Source organism: Tachysurus vachellii, chromosome 9 (assembly GCF_030014155.1).
Source record: "Tachysurus vachellii isolate PV-2020 chromosome 9, HZAU_Pvac_v1, whole genome shotgun sequence".
Classification (NCBI taxonomy): domain Eukaryota; kingdom Metazoa; phylum Chordata; class Actinopteri; order Siluriformes; family Bagridae; genus Tachysurus; species Tachysurus vachellii.
Genome location: NC_083468.1, coordinates 7349292 through 7370056, shown reverse-complemented (window position 1 = coordinate 7370056; position 20765 = coordinate 7349292). Strand labels below are relative to the sequence as shown.

Sequence of the window (20765 nt, the reverse complement as noted above, 5' to 3'; positions counted from 1 at the left end):
ATGTCATTCTTTAACTAACAGAAATATTCCTGTGGTATATAACTGTGGTATAACAGAAGTAAAACACTTTTTTTTCAGTAAGGACGTCACGCCATTATCCCGCCCTGTCACTGTTATTTCCCTATAACTCACATTTGCCATTTTTTATTTATTACTACATAATAATAAAAAAGTGGGAGCACAGCAGGTTAATGGTTCACACATTTTGGATCACACCTCCAGGGTTAGAGGTTTGATTCCCACCTCTGTAAGGTGTGTGTTGAGTGCAGGTTCTCCCTGTTCTTCAAGGGCTTCCTCTGGGTACTCTGGTTTTCTCCCTGAGTACAAGTACATGCGTTCTGTTTATAGTGTGTGTATAAGTGTGTGAGTGATTGTGCCCTTTGATGGGCCTCATGCTCCTGCTCTTCCTACGACCACGTGTAGGATAAACAGTACAGAAAACGGACAAACGGATGGGTGTGTAATAGTAAATGGTGAACAATAGATACCGGTAAATAATGAGAATTCAAATAACAAAAAAACACACCACTTTATTTTCATGACATTTATTTTCTTTAAAACAGAAACCAAACCAGTTTTGGCTTTGTTTATTAAGGCCGCTTGTGTTTGATGTTGATCCACACACACATGCTCACAACCAACCCACTGGCCCAACAGCTTAAAACCTCTTTTTGCATTTATTGTGTTGCATTTCGTCCAATATTAAAGGCATTCAAGGTCAAAAAACAACAAATAACAAAATGGAGTCGAGGAAAAAAGTGTTGACATGGAAATCTGTAACGTATGTTTAAAACGAGGCTGAAAAAAACAAAAAAGTGGCAAACTAATAACCCGATCTCATTTAACGAACACACTTTAGCTATTTCTAACCAAACAAACAAACAAACAAACAAAAAAAAAAAAGGAAAAAACAAACAAACAAAAAAAAAAAAAACAGAATGCTAAAGGTGTGCATGATATACAGGGAACCTGCAGGAGATTTCTCTCCAACACTGACATCAGAAATGTCCCAAATATGGCTTAGAGTGTAAAGGAAGATGCTCGTCAGTTTGGGCAGCCATATTTAAGAGTGTTGAAAGCTTTCGTTCAAAGGCACCGACGTGTTTCCGCCACTTCAGCACTGACGCACCTGAGAGTCCACTCGAGGTAAGAGGAGAAGAAAAAGACTCCAGGATTGGATAATCAAATAAACCATTCAAGAAAGATAACAAAAAAAAAAAAGAGTTTTTTTGTTTATCCAATGTGCATTTATGCCGTTATCCTCATGAGGAAGTCAGACTCATTCAGGACTCCTCTGGAATACGTCTGAACAGAACATACTTTCGTGTGAGGCTTCGGTTTAAAAGTGATCGTTTGGGCAAAAATGAATACGACGCCATTTCAACTCAACGCAAACATCAGTCATCGGCTTACGGTGCCTGTAGTCTAAAAGATCACACGTTTACTTCGACACGAATCATCTGATTTAGTCGAATTTTTTGTACACAGTTTGATAAAATACCGTAATTATTATTAATCTTAATTTATATATAAAAAAAAACAAATAAATATGCAATATATATCAAAGCTACATGATCATCTGAATCTCTTCTCATGCACAATTTGCATTAACTTCAGATCAGAGCTTTCGCTAGAGTCGGTTTGAGAGATGGGGGGGGGGAATGACATTAATCTTTATAATTCACATCTCAGATTATCTTGGATTAATATTGAAATTCGGATTAGATTTTTTTATTTTTATTTCTTTTTTTGTTTAGTTTTTATTTTCTAGGCCGTTCTATTTTTCCTTAACGGTTTTCCCCCATTACCGATAACGCTGTTTGACTATCCACTGATATTGGAGCTGTGATGACACTGCAGCAGAAAAGCACTACCTTCTCGTACCCCACCTACTGACAAAATAGCAAAAGAATCATTAATATTTCAACAGGAACGTATTTAATGTGCTTCAGGGTGGAGGATTCTGTCAACCGCTCGCTGCGCTGGTGTCTGATTTAGGAATGTAAATGTATAAACAACACTAAACTAGAGGCCATGAGCTGAAACTGCTCTATGTAGAGCTCCAGCTGAAAGAAGAAGAAGCCGCTCCGGACACGCCTCGACTGATCGTCGTTAATCTGCATTAAAAGGAAAATTGTGTGTACCTTCTGTTTTTGGCCAAAAGTCTATCATTAAACTTTGAGCAGCTTTTACAGGTCATTAGCTGGCTTTTAGTTCCAGTCTCTGATACGGAGTTCATTACAAGTCACATCGTGTGATCTGAGGTTTTCAAGGTGCAAATACACACACACACACCACACACACACACACACGCCACAGACACACGCCACAGACACACGCACAGACACACGCACAGACACACGCACAGACACACGCACAGACACACGCACAGACACACGCACAGACACACGCACAGACACACGCACAGACACACGCACAGACACACGCACAGACACACGCACAGACACACGCACAGACACACGCACAGACACACGCACAGACACACGCACAGACACACGCACAGACACACTCACAGACAGACACACAGACAGACACACAGACAGACACACAGACAGACACACAGACAGACACACACACACACAGACACACAGACAGACACACACAGACAGACACACACACACCAAAATACTTTCTCTTTCTTTCTCTCTCTCACACTCACACAAAATATAACCATCTTTAAACACAGTCCATGTTGTATGTCCTCCACTTGAATATGAATAGCAGCTTGAATATGAATATTGAAGGTGCATGTAAAAATCCCAGTGTTGGAGAGAGTGCGCACGCACACACACACCCACACACATACGTACACACACACACACACACGCACAGGGGGTTGGCCTCCGGTGATGGGAATCTCCGCTTGCTTCTCAGTTCACTTACTCTGTGACCCTGCAGCTCTCTAAAAGGTCACGCCGACACGTTGACATCTAGCAGGGCCATGGTCCCGTTAGTGGGTGGGTCTGGGGGTGGCGATGGAGTGGACTGGGTCTGGTCGACCAGGGCCGGGGTGCTAGAGGTGCTTGCTGCACTGGTTTGGAATAGAATCTGCTGCAGCGCCTTGCGCAGGTTGGGGTGTAAGCGATCCTGTGTTTGGTAAAACACCTCGACAGCGAAACACTTCAGGACTCCTCCGCACAGGTCTTCATACAGAGGCACTGTGTACATGCGCGAGGTCTGAGGAGATTCACAGAAACAGACGTAAGGAAGGAGATTAGGTTATAAAAGACACAAACATCGCTGAGGTGTAGAATGTGAACTCTAGGTACAGTAGGTTTAATAAAAGCCACGTAGGACGAATATATAAAAAAACCCTGAACAGAGATTTACGTGGACGGTTATCCCAAGTCTGTAACCTAGTGAACCAGTGTTAATGTATTCATCGATCCAGCAAGCTAACAAACAGAACAGGTTTTTTACACATAACCCCAGGCCTTTAAACAGCTCATTATAATTGATCTGTAGAAAGCTGTGTTGTGTACCAAATGACATACTACACACTGACACGACTCACTGTGTACTCTACTGTCTAGTGCACGAAGGTCAGAAGGGTCGTATCGCCTCAAATGGAACGCTTCTTTATTTTAAAGTGTGACAGCATGTATTGTGTATGTATATGTCATGTATATGTCACAGCATGTATTGTGATGCAGCCAACAATGTGAATTTTTTAATGTTTAAAAAATATCACACAACATGAGCTGATTTGTAAAGACACAGATAAAGATTTCTTGTCCACCAAAGTGTCGTCGGCCATCCTGAAAATATTTGTGTCATCCCGAGTCAGTGCCTGGTAGTCCCGCCCCTCTACATCAGCGCTATTTATTTTCATAAGACCTACAAGACTGTACCGAGAGAATGATAGCGAGAAGGTGTATATACTCACATGTTTGTGCAGGAAACTGCGAACGCGATGCAGGTCAGGATAAAAGCTGTTCCTTACTACAACCTGCAGCCAGCGAATCTGGACCTCGGCGTTCATGCCGTCCAGCAGAACCGAGTAGCAGCTCGACAGGACACTCATCACCTCTGCAGAGCCAGAAGAAGAAGAAGGAGAAGAAAAGAGATAGAGTGTATATTAAAGCGTATATTGTAAATGTTCTCCAACTCATAGAATGTGTCCACGTGCGAGAAGGAAGTGTTCACCTTGTGATAGAGGTGAACGGTCCAGCAATCGGTCCAGGAAGAGAACAGTCTGGAAGGTGCTCCAGGTGGAGAGGTCGAAGCTTGCAATAGCTTGGTGGTCAGGTGACTCCATGCTCCAGAGCTCACAGAGGTGCTGGACAGGCCCGGTCAGCGCGACGCCAGCAGAAAGATCCGGTTCACACAGAGGAGGGCCGCACTCGTTCAACCAGCGCTCAAACTCCAGTCCTAAGAAATGGAAGAGAGAAAAAAGACAATTTCACTCACTTTCTATCTCTCACTGTTCACAGTCTGAGCTACACTACACCGCTGCCGATACCTCGGAGCTGAATTCAGGAAAGAGATTGCCAAAGATCCACACAGAGACAGTCACTGAATAGCAAAACTCTTCAAAATGCATTCAGAAGAAAGGTGTATTAATCAGTGTAAGCTACTGTGATACCGCGAGATACGAGTTTAATTCGTTCCGTGACCTTGCTCGTATCTCAAATTTCTCGTATCTCAAAGCAATTTTCCCCATTTAAATAAATTGAAATCCCATTAATCCGTTCCAGCTCGCAGAATTCCACTCCAGTTGTTTTGTTTATGTATTTTGAATATGAAAAATGTACAGAACCTGTATTTATAAATGACAAATATTGTATAAAAACATACAGTAATAAAAGAGAATGTTAAAAAATAAACTGGTTTTACTTTACAGAAGATGCGCACGGAGGTTGAGGGAGGAGTAAACAAGCGGAGGAGTTAGGAGGAATTACACTTTCACTTTCATTCACTTACTCGCTACTGTACACTCTTAATGCTACTTTACACTTAAATGGAACTTAACTAAACGTCACATAAATTAACAAACTTATATCAAGCATCGCGTTAGTTCTGGCAGGCCACGTCGTCAAGCGTGCATCAGCTGTTAATCAGCTGTCCATGACGCGCACCAATCCGGTTATGACATCCATATTACCCGATCATTTAAATCCCCATTCATAGAGCCGCTCTAGCGCTTCGCTGCTGCTGCGATTTAAACTCCCTCCTCCAACCCCGACACCACCATGCCGGAACCTGTGTCCGCTGTACCAGTTTACGTCACAAATCTCCACATATTTTTCTCTCTCTCTCCCTCTATCTCTAATTATCTAATTATTTATCCATTCATTCATTTATTACTTTCCAAAAACGTGTAAGCGAGCAAATCTAATACTATGCATGATTAGTGGTTCTGTTATATGGGGGGTTTATTCTATTTTCTAGTCGCTGCTCTCCGTGCTCTGACCACGCAAACGGGACGTGGATTCTTGCCCAGAACAGAACCATACCGCCAACACTAACTGTATGCATATCATCTGTAATAAATTCTCTTTTGACAAAGTGGTGCTGACAGAAATAAAATTCTCTTAACTTAACTGAACTTATTTGCTACAATTTCTGTTTTCTTTACATTAATTTTGCTTCATTTTCTTCATCGCTTTTCTCTTCACTTGTTTTTGCCTTTTTTGTCACTCTTTCCTCACTAACATCTGCCGGTCGTTTTAATAAAAACCTGTCCGGTCGGCATATCAGATGCGCTGTAGTCGCACAAGTTCAAATTTTTAACGGATCCAACACTTAAAACGGATCCGAAAATTACGGATCCGCAGATGGTCGGCACCTCACGCAGCGCCTTTGCGACTCTCCATAGGAAATGAATGACTTCCTGTTTATAGGCTGTCGTTTGTTTGTGCACTGGAAAGTCGGCTTTAACCGAGTGAGACGCGGGAAGCTGAGGCGGGGGAAACAGAGCACACGTGGTTGTTGGGGATCTTTGTTTCTGCGGCGGCGGCCCGGATGCTCGTATCTCAAAAATTTGCTCGTATCTCAAGCCAAAAATATGGTCGAATCACAGCTCGTATCTCAAAACATTCGTATGTCAAAGCACTCGTATCTCGAGGTATCACTGTACTGATAAACAACAGATGTGTTGGTTTGTGCAGGTTTATCAGAACAAAGCAGAAAGCATTTCCACGTCAGATCTCAAAAGATATCACGGTCATAAGATGAGGTCATAAAGAAATGGGATCACGCCAGGGCTGAAACAACGAATCGGTCAAATCGGTAATAATCGATAATGAAAATCGCTGTCAACGAATGACATTATCGATTATTTGGCTGACGCACGTCACCACGCATTCAGTTACAGCATTGTTACAGGCTCACGTCGGACGAATTGCGGCGAGTACAAGCACGTCGGATAACAGTGTGTGACCCAAGTCCTCTAAGACATGGGAGCATTTCACCCGAAATGTTGTAACTTGCAAACGTTTCAAAGCGGCGTTTCAGGAAGCACGACAATGATGAACGAGCACATAAAACGGAAGCCTGTGGGAATCACAGACGAAGGCGAAGCTTCAGGACGGTAAGTTAAATGCAGATTTGTCATATGCCGTATTTGTGTGCTTAATGTGTTGGTCATTCACACAGAACGTGTTTTATTCCTCATTCTATTATTTTACAATGAATGCCATATACGAACATGTTTGATCTTTTTCACTGCAGCACCTCACACGTCTCATGTTAAAATGATGTCAACTTTTACAAGCAGCGCATCTCATCAATGTCACTTACAGAACAGTCGACGAATCAGAAGGCCCCGGAGGCGGGGCATGTGTCGAAAGCTTCGTTTAAAGTAGCAAGACGGCGTGGCAATTTCATGGCATATCTTGAGACTAGTGATGTGCGATACCACTTAAATTCCTATTCGATCCGATACCAAGAAATACCCAGGCTGGTATTGCCGATACCGATACCAATACTTTTTACGTATTTTATGTACAGTGTGATATGACAACTAGTTTAAAGTAAAGTAAAAAAAGTAGGCTGTAGGCTTACCAATTCCAAATTATAGCTGCATAATGACAAGACAATAAACTACTCTCATATTATTTAATTATAACAGACTTGAAAATTACACACAAATAAAGAAATTTGACTCTTAACCTTGTCACAAAATATTCTATATCCACTTTTTGTTGTTCTTTACAACACGTAAATCAGGCACCCTTGAAAATCGTTAACTCAAATTGTTTTCACAAAACATTCATGTTTACAAAAAAATAAATAGAAATAGGCTCCCCTGAAAATGTTAAACCTGAGCCTGTTCTGAAAACTGTCCTTATACACAGGTTTTTGTTTAGGAATAAGAGCATGTTTACAGTTTTCCTCTTGAGTCTGTTCCGTTTTTTGCTCACTGCCTCGAATTGTAGTGGGAAAATAAAGGGCTGCAGCTCCGTCACAGAGCCGCAGTTAACACACATCTGACCGGCAGAAGGAGTTGTTCCTTCCCCTAACCGGATATAATTAGACTTTTCTGGTGACAGCAAGTTACCTATGATAACAAACACTCACTCCAAATTACGGAGTTTAAATATCGATCTTTTTATATGAGAATCGATACTAGAGCAGGAGACGTTGGGATCGTAAATATCGATACTTTAGTATCGATCCGCACATCACTACTTGAGACCTTCGCGTTCTGTACTGTGCTTTTTAAAAGCATTCCTATGTACCTTGTCTTGCATTTGTAGACGCAAAGATGCCTTCTGTGTGATTGCTTTATTTGCATGGTTACGGTCTCTGTTGTTTATTGTGTAAGGAGAGCTGCGTTACTACTCATGTAGATGTAATCTCATGACGTAGATGATAAACAGCGGTAATTGTTGCAGTGCAAGACCAAATCAAATTAAAACAAACTATATTTGTTTTTAATCAGAATTTGTTACCAATTAAAGGTGGGGTCTCCGATGTTTGAAAGCCAATGTTGACATTTGAAATCACCAAAACAAACACGCCCCTAACCCAAGTGGGTCCCACCCATGTATTGATAGCTCCGCCCACACATACATACGTAACCCAGGCAACTAATGGAAAGAAATGTGTCGATCATAGCTGAAGGGAAGAACAATACGATTGCAGATAAACAAACAAGCAAAGGACGGCATATATTAGTTCTGTGTAACAAAGCAAAACCAACGTTACTCACCTATCGAGAAGGTAAAAAGCGCCTTGCCGTCTTAAGTAAAGTTGGCTGCATATTAACAGATTGGAGTTTCCCAAGTCAATAACTCCTGAGCTAAACGCTGTTACTAGCAAAACGTGGTTGTAGCTGCGTCTCTACATTACTACGATAGAAAAGAGGTGTTATTTGTGTAGTAACAGCGTTTAACTCAGGAGTTATTGACTCGGGAAACTCCAATCTATGAATATGCGCCAACTTCCTGCTCCTTCAGTTCTCTCCAGCGCTGGAAAGCTGGTCCTATATTAACACGGGTCCTACTTCTTGCCTTATCGTAAGCCTTTCTTCGCTTTCTTTCTTTGTTTTTATCCTCCATGTCAATGTTAAAACCGCTTTCTGCTAATGTCACACATGCGCACTGAACACTCTCTCTCTCATATTGACAAGACACGCCCCTTTCTGCTCATTGGCTACACGTTTGTTTTTATTTTTGTTTTGTTTGTCGGCCCGACTCAGTTTTCTGAAGCATTTCTCAAATATAGGAGACCCTACCTTTAAATATAATAATATAATACAAAATAAATAAAAGATTATAAGGTGCAGTGAAAGGAGATTTTTCTTGATTTAAGCACAGTTTAATTGTAAGTGATTTTTGTGCATAACAGCATTTTATTATTTAGAAATTGTTTAATTGTTAGTGCTTTATTGTTCATACACGAAAATAATTCAGAAATACTAACTTGATATTATATTTTTATCTACTTTCAGAAAGAAACAGCGCACTATGTGTGAGTTTGTGCAGAGAAAATATCAGCCGTTGTAACTGATGCTACCCACAAAATTGACTCGTGGCCGCTGTCAATGGTTGAAGACCAAGGTTTAAAAGCATGATCGGTGGAGTTTGTGGTTTAAGTTTGAAAAGTTCAAAAGTTTTCTGCTTAAAAGCTGGAAAAAACATTGTGTTAGTGTAAAGTTTTACACCCAATGTGTAAATTTCATTTGAAATAAAAAGGTATTTAAAAATGTGGTGTTTTTATCCGATTTGTCGATAAATCGAAACAACAATCGCCCGATTATTCGATTGACAAAACGATTGTTAGTTAAAGCACTAGATCACACAGTCAGCCCAGGGCAAGATATATTTAAATTATATCAAATGATAATCTACTACTGAGACAGCAGAGTCATATTTAATGAAGTATATCTGAAAAAAGTGAAAAAGAAAATGATGAATGTAAATAAAGATTGTGTACATGATGTATGACAAGCAGTCGTTTACTAAGAAGCAGAGTATTTACAATTAAAATATGGATAGGAAGATGCTGAAATGCTTAAAAGTGTGTGTGTGTGTGTGTGTATGAGTGAGACAGCCTTACCCTCTCGTTGTGCTACACAGCTTTCCTTCAACTCAGGAAAAAATCCCAGGAAGAAATCTAGCAGGTCCTGAGCAACGACACTGCTGAACCTGAACTGCTCGATGTAGGCCTACACAAAGAAAAGAATTACTGATGTGTGTGTGTGTGTGTGTGTGTGTGTGTGTGTGTGTGTGTGTGTGTTTCACAGCTTACAAAATGTTTGACACGTATAATCATCACACAGAATTATTTTGTAGTAATCCAGCTACACAAATATTAAGATAAAATTTGCACCATTGTATTTATTTACACCTTTTTGTTCCTGAACCTTCCACCAACAGAAGTCACAGTAACATCTGAAACAAGCTTCAAAAATAAACACTATTATTGAGGTAATGATGAGGAATTCTATACCGGCTTTGTAAACAGATAAATGAGTGAGAATTAAACAGCACTGTAATCACTATCGAAACTTAGAGCTCGTAAAAAACAAGGATGGCGAGCGGCATTTTTGTTTAATTGACGTATGACGTATTTTATTATTAACGCTTGTATATAAAACAATGTTTTTTCACATTTTAAGGTAACATTTGATGTTTGTAAACAACATTTATACATTTGATGCTGTTGATTTTGTTACGCTTCACCTGATAAAAGTGCTTAAAAAATGAATAAATAAAAAAGAAATAAATAAAAGAAATAAATTGCCACATTATGTTATATGAAAGGAAGGTAAGGTCATTTAAATAAATGGGATATGATAAGTGATGATCCAGCATGCTGCGATGCTGTACTCTACTGATCAGTGGGGTTTTTTTTAAGGTTTTAGTTCCAATACAATTCTAGTTAGGGATCTAGAATCTGCTATTACTAAATGCTTCATATGTTACAAATCTTTAGTATCACAAAGACTTAACATTTAACATTTACGGCATTTTGGCGGACGCCGCATTCAGAAGACTTACATTTCTATCTTTTTTTTTTTTTTTATAAACAACTGAGCAATTGAGGGTTAAGGGCCTTGCTCAGGGGCCCAGCAGTGGCAGCTTGGTGGACCTGGGATTCAAACTCACAACCTTCCAATCAGTAATCTAACACCTTAACCACTAAGCTACCATGATCCACTTATTATTTATCAATTGCAACTAGATTAGTAGAAGCTTAAAGCATCAAACCTTGCATCTATTGATGCATAGCACTCTCATGGCATTTACCTTGAGGAAAGTGTCGAACCGTTTGATGTCGCCGGACAGCTGGGAGAGGTACGAGACAAAGCAAAAGCCTTTCTCATATGTGAACAGGTTCATCAGACTGCTGGGGTTAACCCCTGAGGTGAAGAGGCAAGTAAAGAGACAGAACAGTGTTGAAATTCAGACGAACAATGAAACAATCTAGCGAGAAGTTTTAGTAGACTTTTGGCCTTGAGGTATGTTACCTGGCTCAAACTTGGCTTGTAGCTTGCTGACTGGATTGTTGTCTCCAAGAAGACGCATTTGTCTGTGCAGCGCGTCCAAACGAAAGACCGTCTCCAGACAGGTGAGGGCTTCGCCTGCAAAAATGAAAAGACCAAATTTCTGAATAAAAGACACACCCTTTTAACACTGGGTGCGTCTCAGTTCGGCTCCCTGGGTTGTAAACCAATAACGACGCAATTTCCGGCAACACGACTACATACACGTGCTGTAAAATCTTACTGGAAAAACTGTCGTTTGTCTGCATTACAAGACAAATGCAGAAATTAAGACAAATAGAATTAATTAAGAATAAATTAAAAATTATTGACATTTTTATTCCTTACTGAATAAATCAGCTGTGTCTTGAGAGTGTGTGACGATTTACGAGGGATTGGCATTTATCAACATACGTCAAACATCTACATACGATTTTATTAAGATTATGTTAAATGAGGATCAATGCCAAACAATGGTGTGGTGTTTTTCTGTACACTGGGGAGATCAGCGCTGTATGTGTGTGTGTGTGTGTGCGTGTGTGTGTGCATGTGTGTGTACCATAAACCTCTGTAGTGATGCGTCTCTGTGCATACGTAGCTAGTCCCTCACTGAGCCACATCTCCTCCCAGGTGGCGTTGGTGACGGCGTTTCCAAACCAGCCGTGAGCGATCTCATGAATGACGTCAATCAGCAGGAACTCCTGACTCTCCAGAATGGAGGATATGATGAAGGTGAGACACGGGTTCTCCATAGCCACAATAGGGAATGAAGGAGGGAGGAATACAATGTCGTACCTGTGGATAGAAGACACTCAGAGACAGGTTCTTTATGGCTTAAAATTCAAACCTTAAATGTAATCATTTAAAAAAAAAAGGTGTCAATTAATGTTGGCTGTCTTGGCAAACTTTATCTCTGGCAAATTTTGCCAAATTGTTGGTCATTGTGATGACTGAACATGGTCTCAAATAAATGCCGACTCATCGAATTGCAACTCGTGCCACAAAGCAAGTGCATTATTCGTGTTGGAAGAGCAAGTAGTGAAAACTATTTAAACTTCTCTTTTTGACTTAAAAACTATAGTGAGATATTTTGACCAATTATGGAATGATGACTGTTGACTCACTATATTTGTTAAGTTAAAAGAATAGTTGTTAATTTTCTTGTTCAACAGAATATTGTTCAATTTTTCTTAGCATGCACTATATTGCACACACAAACACACACACACACACACACAGAATACGTTGACTTTGTATTTGTCTCTCATTTGTTTCACATAAATCACTTTGCACTAAATATAAAATAAATAATTCTGAATATTTTGTATTCAATACATTCATTCATTCATTCATTCATTTTCTACCGCTTATCCAAACTATCTCGGGTCACGGAGATATTCAATACATTTTAAAGATAATCCAAAAAATTGTTTTTATTAAATATGTACTGATTAGAAAAAAAAAATCAACAGATTCATTAATTGATCAGTTGCAATTAAATGTAAAGGTTTTTTTTTTTTAATAAAATATGAATAATTTTTTTCTCAAACTATATTAAAACAAGGTTGTGTCGTTTTTCCAACGATATAAAAGGATGATGTACTGTTTTGTAGTCTGTGGTTCACCACTTGCTCTACGCAGCAGAAGTAGTTAGGGGCTGTTGTGGTTTCGATGTGTTTCGATGCGACAACTGTGGTGTAGTGAATTCAGTACTTATTCTAGTTCAGTTTAGTAACATATTGTACCTACTTTGTGCACGAATAACCCCTTATCTGTCTTTTTAGTGGCAGGATGAGACACAGTTAAATATGATATTTTGCAAGTCCAGCGTTTGCCATAATGATACAGCAATCTACCTGGTGTGCTATATTTAGACAGAATTTAGACAGACTCCATAGATGGTTTCCTTTTGCCAGCGATTTATGTCATCTCTGAACCGCGCACAATGTAATAGTATACTTTAAAATAAATGATCCTGGCTGTGACCTCAGACTTTTACGGCCCAGGCACACCGGTGTAAGGAAATGCATTGTGTCACAGCTAATAATAGGCTCTTGTTCTTAACAAACATCTGAAAGGATTAACACACACACAACAGCCGAGTTCAGAAACACAGACTCTCACCTGCCCCAAACATAAGGGCCAAAGAGCTGCTCAGCCACGTCGAGGCAGCGCTCCACACTGCTTCCCAGTTTACTAACAGCGGAGGTCAGGAGACAGGGCTCAGCCCACACACGGCTCCTACACACACACACACACGTTAAATATATAAATTTACATAAAAACACTTAAAAACAAATCCAGGCAAATATTATACTGTAGCATTGTGCAAAAGTTTGTACACCCCGGAAAGAAATAAATTTTATGAAAGCTGGCTGTCTGTACTTTAATCTCTTAATCAGTTTGATTTATTTACTTCCACGCATACAATATGATGTTTGTCTAAACAAGGTTTTTAATCTGACTGAGATGTGACCATGTGAACACAACACTTCCAGGCCAACACTGGATTTACTAATTAGGTTAGATCTGAACACCTCGATCTCGGCACTGATCCTCACGCTCGGACTGTTTGCGGTTTTGTCGAAAACTTCTGGACCCGTTTATTCCCATCCGGTATCTCTGAGCTGTACGCTGTGGCATGAAAAGTATCCGGGTGATAAACCGTGTTGTAAAGGTTTCAAAAAGCTTGTCGTAAAAACTCTAACTGCTGGTGTCTTTTTGTCCCAGAGCCTTGAGGAGAAGATTAATTAATCACTGCCTTATTAATGTGGTTAAACTGCAAAGCAGGAAAAAGCTTGCCAGTGTCTTATTTTTTCCCTTTAAATACATAAAAACTGTCAAAATATGTGTGTGTGTCACCTTGTTTGTACTGGATGGTGCGTAAAATTAAAAGAAAAGAAGCATCAAGTCAATATGATATTGTACACACACACACACACACACACACACACACACATATATATATATATATATACATATATATATATATTTATTGTGTGTATATGTATATATATATATATATATATATATATATATATATATATATATATATATATATATATATATATATATATATATATATATATACACACATATACATATATACACACACACACACGCTGTTGCCTCGTCATATGAAAAAATTAGGAGAATGAAAGGTTATGGTATTTTTTTATTTTATATACATATAAATAGATATAGATATATATATATATATATATATATATATATATATATATATAAAAGAAAAATTTACCATAACCTTTCATTCTCTTAATTTTTTCATATGACGAGGCAACAGCGTTGGAATTCCTGAGAGAATTTAACACACATATCGCATATAATCGTCTATATTATCGTAGCATCTGACTAAAACACCTAAACTTCTAGGATTGGACCAGTTTTAACTTCAGAGCCACAAAGTAAGAACAATGAGATGCCGAGAAGCCTGTGAGTGATAGACGGTAGTGGTTTTGTTTATTTTAGTTTAGATTTAAAGTTTCATTCTCTTCACACGCACCTGGGCCCGATGTCTGCGTGCTGTAGATCTCCAGCCACCAGGGCCACTAAATAGGCAGGAACAGGGTACTCCATAGAGAACTGGAACAGCCGGTCCTGCTTAGAGTACACACTCCTAGAGGCACTCATTAGCACAGTCACTCCATCTGGAACCTGCCAGACAACACCACACACACACACACACACACACACACACACACAAGAAGCTGTGAGGAAACGACTAGAGAGAGAAACAAAAATGTGTCTTCACCGAAAGTGAGAAAATCAAGGCGAGAACAGCTACAGAAAAAGAAAGAAAGAGAGAAAGAAAGACGACATATTGCATCAAGAAAATAAGAAAATAATAAGAGTTGGATTATGAATAAGGTTGCGAAATATAACTAACGCAACCTTTCAGGGCGTGCCATTACAGGGAAATAATCAACGATCAGGACGAGACGCCGTGGTTCTGTAACCACCCTGAAGTTTCTATAACAGAACGTCCCAGAACGTTTTGTGCTTTTTGTACCACAGCAATTTACTAAAGAAGGTGTTGTACTTTTGTTGTACTTTTTTTTTTTGTTGTACTTTTTTACTCTTTATAATTACATTTAAGATGCGCAAAACATGTTAAACAGTCGGGTTATAACTGGTATAAACAGTTGTACCTTCAGCAGCCTCCCTGTCATGTGGACATTGCCATGGTGGTAAAACTTACGCTAGCCTAGTGGTTAAGGTTTTGGATTACTGATCAGAAGGTTGTGAGTTCAAGTCCCAGGTCCACCAAGCTGCCACTGTATAAATCGCTAAATAGATACCTATAGAAACTTTCACCATATCAGTAAAGATATTATTATATAAATTTGATTATTTAACATGTCCACTACACAAGACTCTGCAAATTAGCTGTTGCTATAGAAACTATTGCATTATTACATTAGATTTACAGCATTATGGCAGACACCCTTACTCACAGCGACTTACATTTTTATACGACTGAGAAATTGAGCAGTGGTAGCTTCGTGGACCTGGGATTTGAACTCATGACCTTCTGATCGGTGGTCCAACACCTTAACCACTAGGTTACCATGTCCCTCATTTAGGATCTCATTTAGGAGCTTAGAGCTACTGATTAAATAACCCCACACTGATGGTATTGCCTACTCAGAACTCTCAAGAACTTTCAAGCTGACTGTCACTTCTGTCCTTCTGTGAACAATTTACCCCTTAATCCTAACTTCATCACCAACAAAATTCAGTAGCTCTTACATGCACCTCGACTTCTCTATCACTCTGTTATTAAAAATCTTGTATGCTAGCATGGCGTCCGTTCTCCGCTGCATGCTTGGACTTCCTCAATTGTGAGTCGCCTCTGGTAAAAGCATCTGCTAAATTAATAAATGCTAGTCGGTGATATTTAATAAAAATTCAATCTAACTTAACGGCTCTGTGTGTGTTGATCAGACTGACTTGGCTGTGAAATGTGATCCAGACTCACCCTGATGGTAGCGGAGTAGGTGCTTTTAACAGCTGGAGTGTCGAAGCAAGGGAAAAAGGAACGATTGCACACGGAGTGACCCTGAGTGAAGACCAACGGCCGAGTCTGACCACACGTTAGCTCTGTGTCCAACCACCAGATCTGACAGAGAGCAAGACAAACATAACAGGAGAAAGAAACCATTGAAACAAATCAAACACATTTTCAAAACAGATTTTCGGCATTTTCACTTTATTCGAATTGTCGACAATCGAACTAAAACGTACGTGCTGTGTTTTATTTTGTTTCAGAGCTACAAGGTAAGGGTAGTTATTTTTCACTCTGGGCAATACCACCGTTTCTACATTTCATATAACACGTGAATGAGAGAAATATCTTTAAACAGTCTCCAAACCAGAGGTGGGAGTAAGTCACACGTACAAGTCACAAGTAAGTCTCAAGTCATGAATGTCAAGTCAAAGTCAAGTCGAGTCTTTTTTAAATATTTGTCAAGCAAGTCTCAAGTCTCAAATTTGCGACTTAAGTCTGACTCGAGTCAAGTCATATGACTCGAGTCCCCCATCTCTGCTCCAAACGTAGTGGAAATGAACACGTTTTTGCCAAATTTAAATATATATAATATAAAATATTTTATATTATTATTCATTTTTTGGGGAAAAAAGGGTTTTTGTGAAAATCCCAAAACACACAACACTCTTGCCATCTGGGAGCCAAATTTGGGAGAGAAGACTCTATGTTTGCTAATTTCCTCTATGTCTTGAGACTTTTTAGACATCCTGTAGTTCTGCTAAAAACTGACAGCTAGAAATATAAACTTCCATTACATGTTGCCTTGTAGCTCCTTTGCAAAAAGCAAAGAACTTCAAAGCAAAGAATGTCTCATTTGGGTGAAATACGTTTTCACGTGCGCTACAAGGAATGAGAAATTGAACACACTTTGTGCTTTAGGATTGGTGATCCTTTGATACGAACTTTTCTAGCTTTTCCTGGTTGGCCAGCTGTTCTCCAGCCTAACTCTGTGACTTCTGAAGCCTGAAACAAACCCAACTCAACTCCTTAGGAATGTGATCATGTTGTCAAAATGCCTGATCACTAAAAGGAACACGCAGATCCACACAACTCGTTGACGTCAGCGGCCTCGTACTGGCATTTGTGTGAAATCGTCTAAGCAAAGCCACACAGCACAAGACTGTCCCCTTATACTGTATACTAATGAGAACTGAAAGTGAAGAGGAATATTAGATAAACAATGAGAAAAACTCTATGGTGTATGGGGGAGTTTCTCTTGGCTATATTTAGTGCAGGGATGAAACACGGCCTTCACCGATACTCTCTATAAAAAAAGTCATGTGCCACACGGGTACTGCGAGCCTTAACAGCACTTTGTCAAGCAAACAGCTGCCCCTGTTTCGATCAGCGGTGTCTAACTGTACTTCTGTTGCGGGTGGTTTAGTCATTTCTCTGCTCTTACACACCAAGAAAATATGTGGCATTTACATGCTTTTCATTTGCGACTGCTTAATTCTTATAATACTGAATTTTATAATATTCGCACCATTAAATCATGTTGAAATTTAGTTATGAATTCAGTGACGTGGTTAAATACAGGCATCACTGTGAGAGAAATCATCAACAAAGCTGTTCTAAAATTTATGCACCATGTGCAAATGCAGTCTCCTGGGCCTTGTGCCCATGTCTTAAAAATGCCAGATTTTTTAGTTCCCTTCACAGTCCTCTCCATACAGAAGCCCTAGCTAAGCAGACTCACTATCACCATTATATAACATCTAGAATATCCATAAATAACATAAATACAGCATGAAACTAAAACAGTAATTACGATTAGACTAATTATGAAATGTATTTTCTTTCCTTTTCTTTCTTTCTTTCTAAGGATCTGGTGATATACAGATTTACAAGCAAGGCAAACCATTTCGCTTACGTCAATGTATCCACATAATCTGCTTGATTATCCAGATCTAATAAGGGTTGAAACTGAATTTTAGAGAGAGGGTAAAATGTCAGAACAGGAACACCCAAATTAAGCAATATCGCAAGAGCAGTAGTGCTGTTGAAAATCAGCACAACAGCACTATTAGCTGTAGGTAATAAACAGCCAAAACAACAGCACGATTAGGAGCGTTAGATTCTCTTTTGTTCTTTAAACAAGAAATTAATATTTGTTCAGACACAATATAAGAAATAAATATAACAAAACCAGTTCCCATAGAAGCAGCTGGATAAAGTAATGCATGTTGCTATTTGTATTGGTAACAAACTACTGCTAAGAAATGAATGAAATGATGACCAGTGAAATCTAAGAGCACTCTTGGAACGTCACTTGTCCAATCAAATTATTAGACAAGAACTATTGTGTACATGTACAACAATACATTAAACACTCAACAAACACCTATTCTAGCTTAAGAAGGTCTTGATAACTGTATGATCAGGTATTGGATCAGGGATATTTCACAAACCACTGCTTTGATATACATTCATACCATATAAAGCCTATTTTTTGCTTTGTAAAGATGTGTCCTCGACCCTGTCCTTCAGTGGAAAGAGTTCAACACCATGACTATTCTCAGCACAGCAGTAACACTGATATGGTAGTGGTGCGTCAGGCACAGCAGCATTGCTACGATTTATACACACCTCAGTGTCACAGCTCAATTGACACAGGATGTGCTCAAGATGTTTGAAAACCCCAGCAATCTCACAGAAGTACCATGCACTACTATGTCAAGGCACATAATGGTTCACAAATCAAATAATATAAATAATATCTGCTCAGCTAGAAGGAGCTTACCACAGGTTACCAAATCTGACCCTAGAGAATCCTTTATTCCTTTTCATTTTAGTTCCACCAGATTAAACTCATCAGATGAGTAAGTTAGAGGATGGGGAACCATTTAAATGTGCTGGACAGGAGATTCTCCTCCTGGACCAGTGTTGAGAACTGATAAAATGCCCAAACATGTACTTTCCAGCATTTGGCAGACACCATTATATACAGAGCGATCTAATTTTATACGAATGAACGTTAAGGGCCTCGCTCAGGGGCCCAACAGTGGCAGCTTGGTGGACGTGGGATTTGAACTCACAACCTTCTGAATGTTAGCCCAACACCTTAACCACTATGCTACCACATGCCCAAACGTACGGCGTATCTCAAGACACCCAGACAAACCCTTCATGGAGAAATTCAGAGGTGAGGACACATGAAATGTTGTTTCATTACCGCAGGTCCATCAGTAGTGGTGTAGCGGATGGTGACCCTGAAAGGTCGGTGTGGTCGGATGGCGGACACGGGGAGTGCGATACGGAGCGAGGACCCGTAGTCTGTGAATGACTCGAGGTTGTAAGAGAGAGAGAAGATGATATCAGGAGATCCGGACGTGCCTGGGACCTTACAGTCCACAGAGTGGATCAGTAAAGACGGGTGCGCGTCCAGCACCAGAGTCTGTACACCGGGCTGCAGCGTCGCCAGCTCAAGAACCTGCCAGCCGGTGATCCTCTTTAAGCCGAAGTTCACTCGCAGGTCCAGGTGGAAGTGACGCAATGAGAAGCTGTGAAAGTTGGATGCCGATGCGACGTCCACCAGCCGGCAGCGACCGAGTGATCGAGCCCCGTCCCGAGCTTTACCGGCCACAGGCAGAGCCTTTCGGCAGCAGCAGCACAGCGCCACGTTCAGCTCGGCCATGGACACGTTCACCACCGGATCCGTATGAGAAAGTAAAAAGTTCACACAAACAAAACAAGAAGGAGGTGCAAACAAACCACACACTTCCTCTACAGCTCTGACATGTCTCTTGTGTTCTTAAACCAAGGCTGGAAAGTTTTCAACTGGACTGAGAATCATTCCCAGTAAAGAGAAGAGACAGAAACCATGAACCGGACTGGAAAACAAAACCATCTAGGTAAAATCCATCAGGACCGCGGACAGCTCATCAATCCACCCTCCATTAAAATGTGAGATATTACAGCGTTTAATTAACCTCCTGGGTGAAGAACTAAGGAAAAAAGACACCTCTGTAAAGCTGAAATGAACGAATCTATGTTGAGTGACTCCCTTTACAAAACAGGAAGTGAAAACAAGGAGGAGGAGGAAATCGCTCAGAGACCAGAAAGTTTTGGAAGAGCTAGAGGGCGCTGTGGAGCCGCGGACTCGCTCCTGAGCCAATTTTTATACGAACGCATGATTACTTATTTATAACACAACGAGGCTCGACTCTGATTGGACAGTAGCTCTGGCTGTAACATAGATTAATCTAAACTAAACAGATTAAAACTTGATGTGGTGCAGTATTTGTTAGAAAACATTTATTAGATTACATATTGGTAAGATTTATTAAAGCAGTCTTAGTTGTAAAGCCCTTTGTAACAGTCTCTTGCTCAAAATAGTTTTCAGGTTTTACCCTTTCTGGTTTCTGAGTAAAGAGATAGAGCACTAGAACAGCTATGACGAGTGAGAACAGGAACTGTGGTGGTTTAGTGGTTAGCACTTTTGTGTCACACCATCTCTGGGGGTTCGATTGCACCTCTACCCTGTGTGGAGATTTTGCATGTTCTCCCCAGGTTTCCTCCGTCATTGCAAAGACATGTGAGGTCTTGAATTTCCTCTGGGAGAAATAAAGTATCTATCTATCTATCTATCTATCTATCTATCTATCTATCTATCTATCTATCTATCTATCTGTCTGTCTGTCTGTCTGTCTGTCTGTCTGTCTGTCTGTCTGTCTGTCTCTATCTATCTATCTATCTATCTATCTATCTATCTATCTATCTATCTATCTATCTATCTATTTT

At 39.9% G+C, this 20765-nt stretch overlaps 1 protein-coding gene across 1 annotated transcript; it reads right to left on the bottom strand.

The window, feature by feature from the left end:
* Positions 1-510: 510 nt before the first annotated feature.
* Positions 511-20075, bottom strand: rnpepl1 (arginyl aminopeptidase like 1). Its single transcript, XM_060877532.1, has 11 exons — positions 19198-20075; positions 15954-16094; positions 14478-14629; positions 13079-13195; positions 11514-11749; positions 10940-11053; positions 10719-10831; positions 9526-9634; positions 4168-4392; positions 3908-4050; positions 511-3198 (listed from the first exon to the last, which is right to left on the bottom strand). The coding sequence occupies exons 1-11, from the start codon at positions 19657-19659 to the stop codon at positions 2932-2934; spliced, it is 2079 nt and encodes a 692-aa protein (XP_060733515.1). The 5' UTR covers positions 19660-20075; the 3' UTR covers positions 511-2931.
* Positions 20076-20765: the final 690 nt, after the last annotated feature.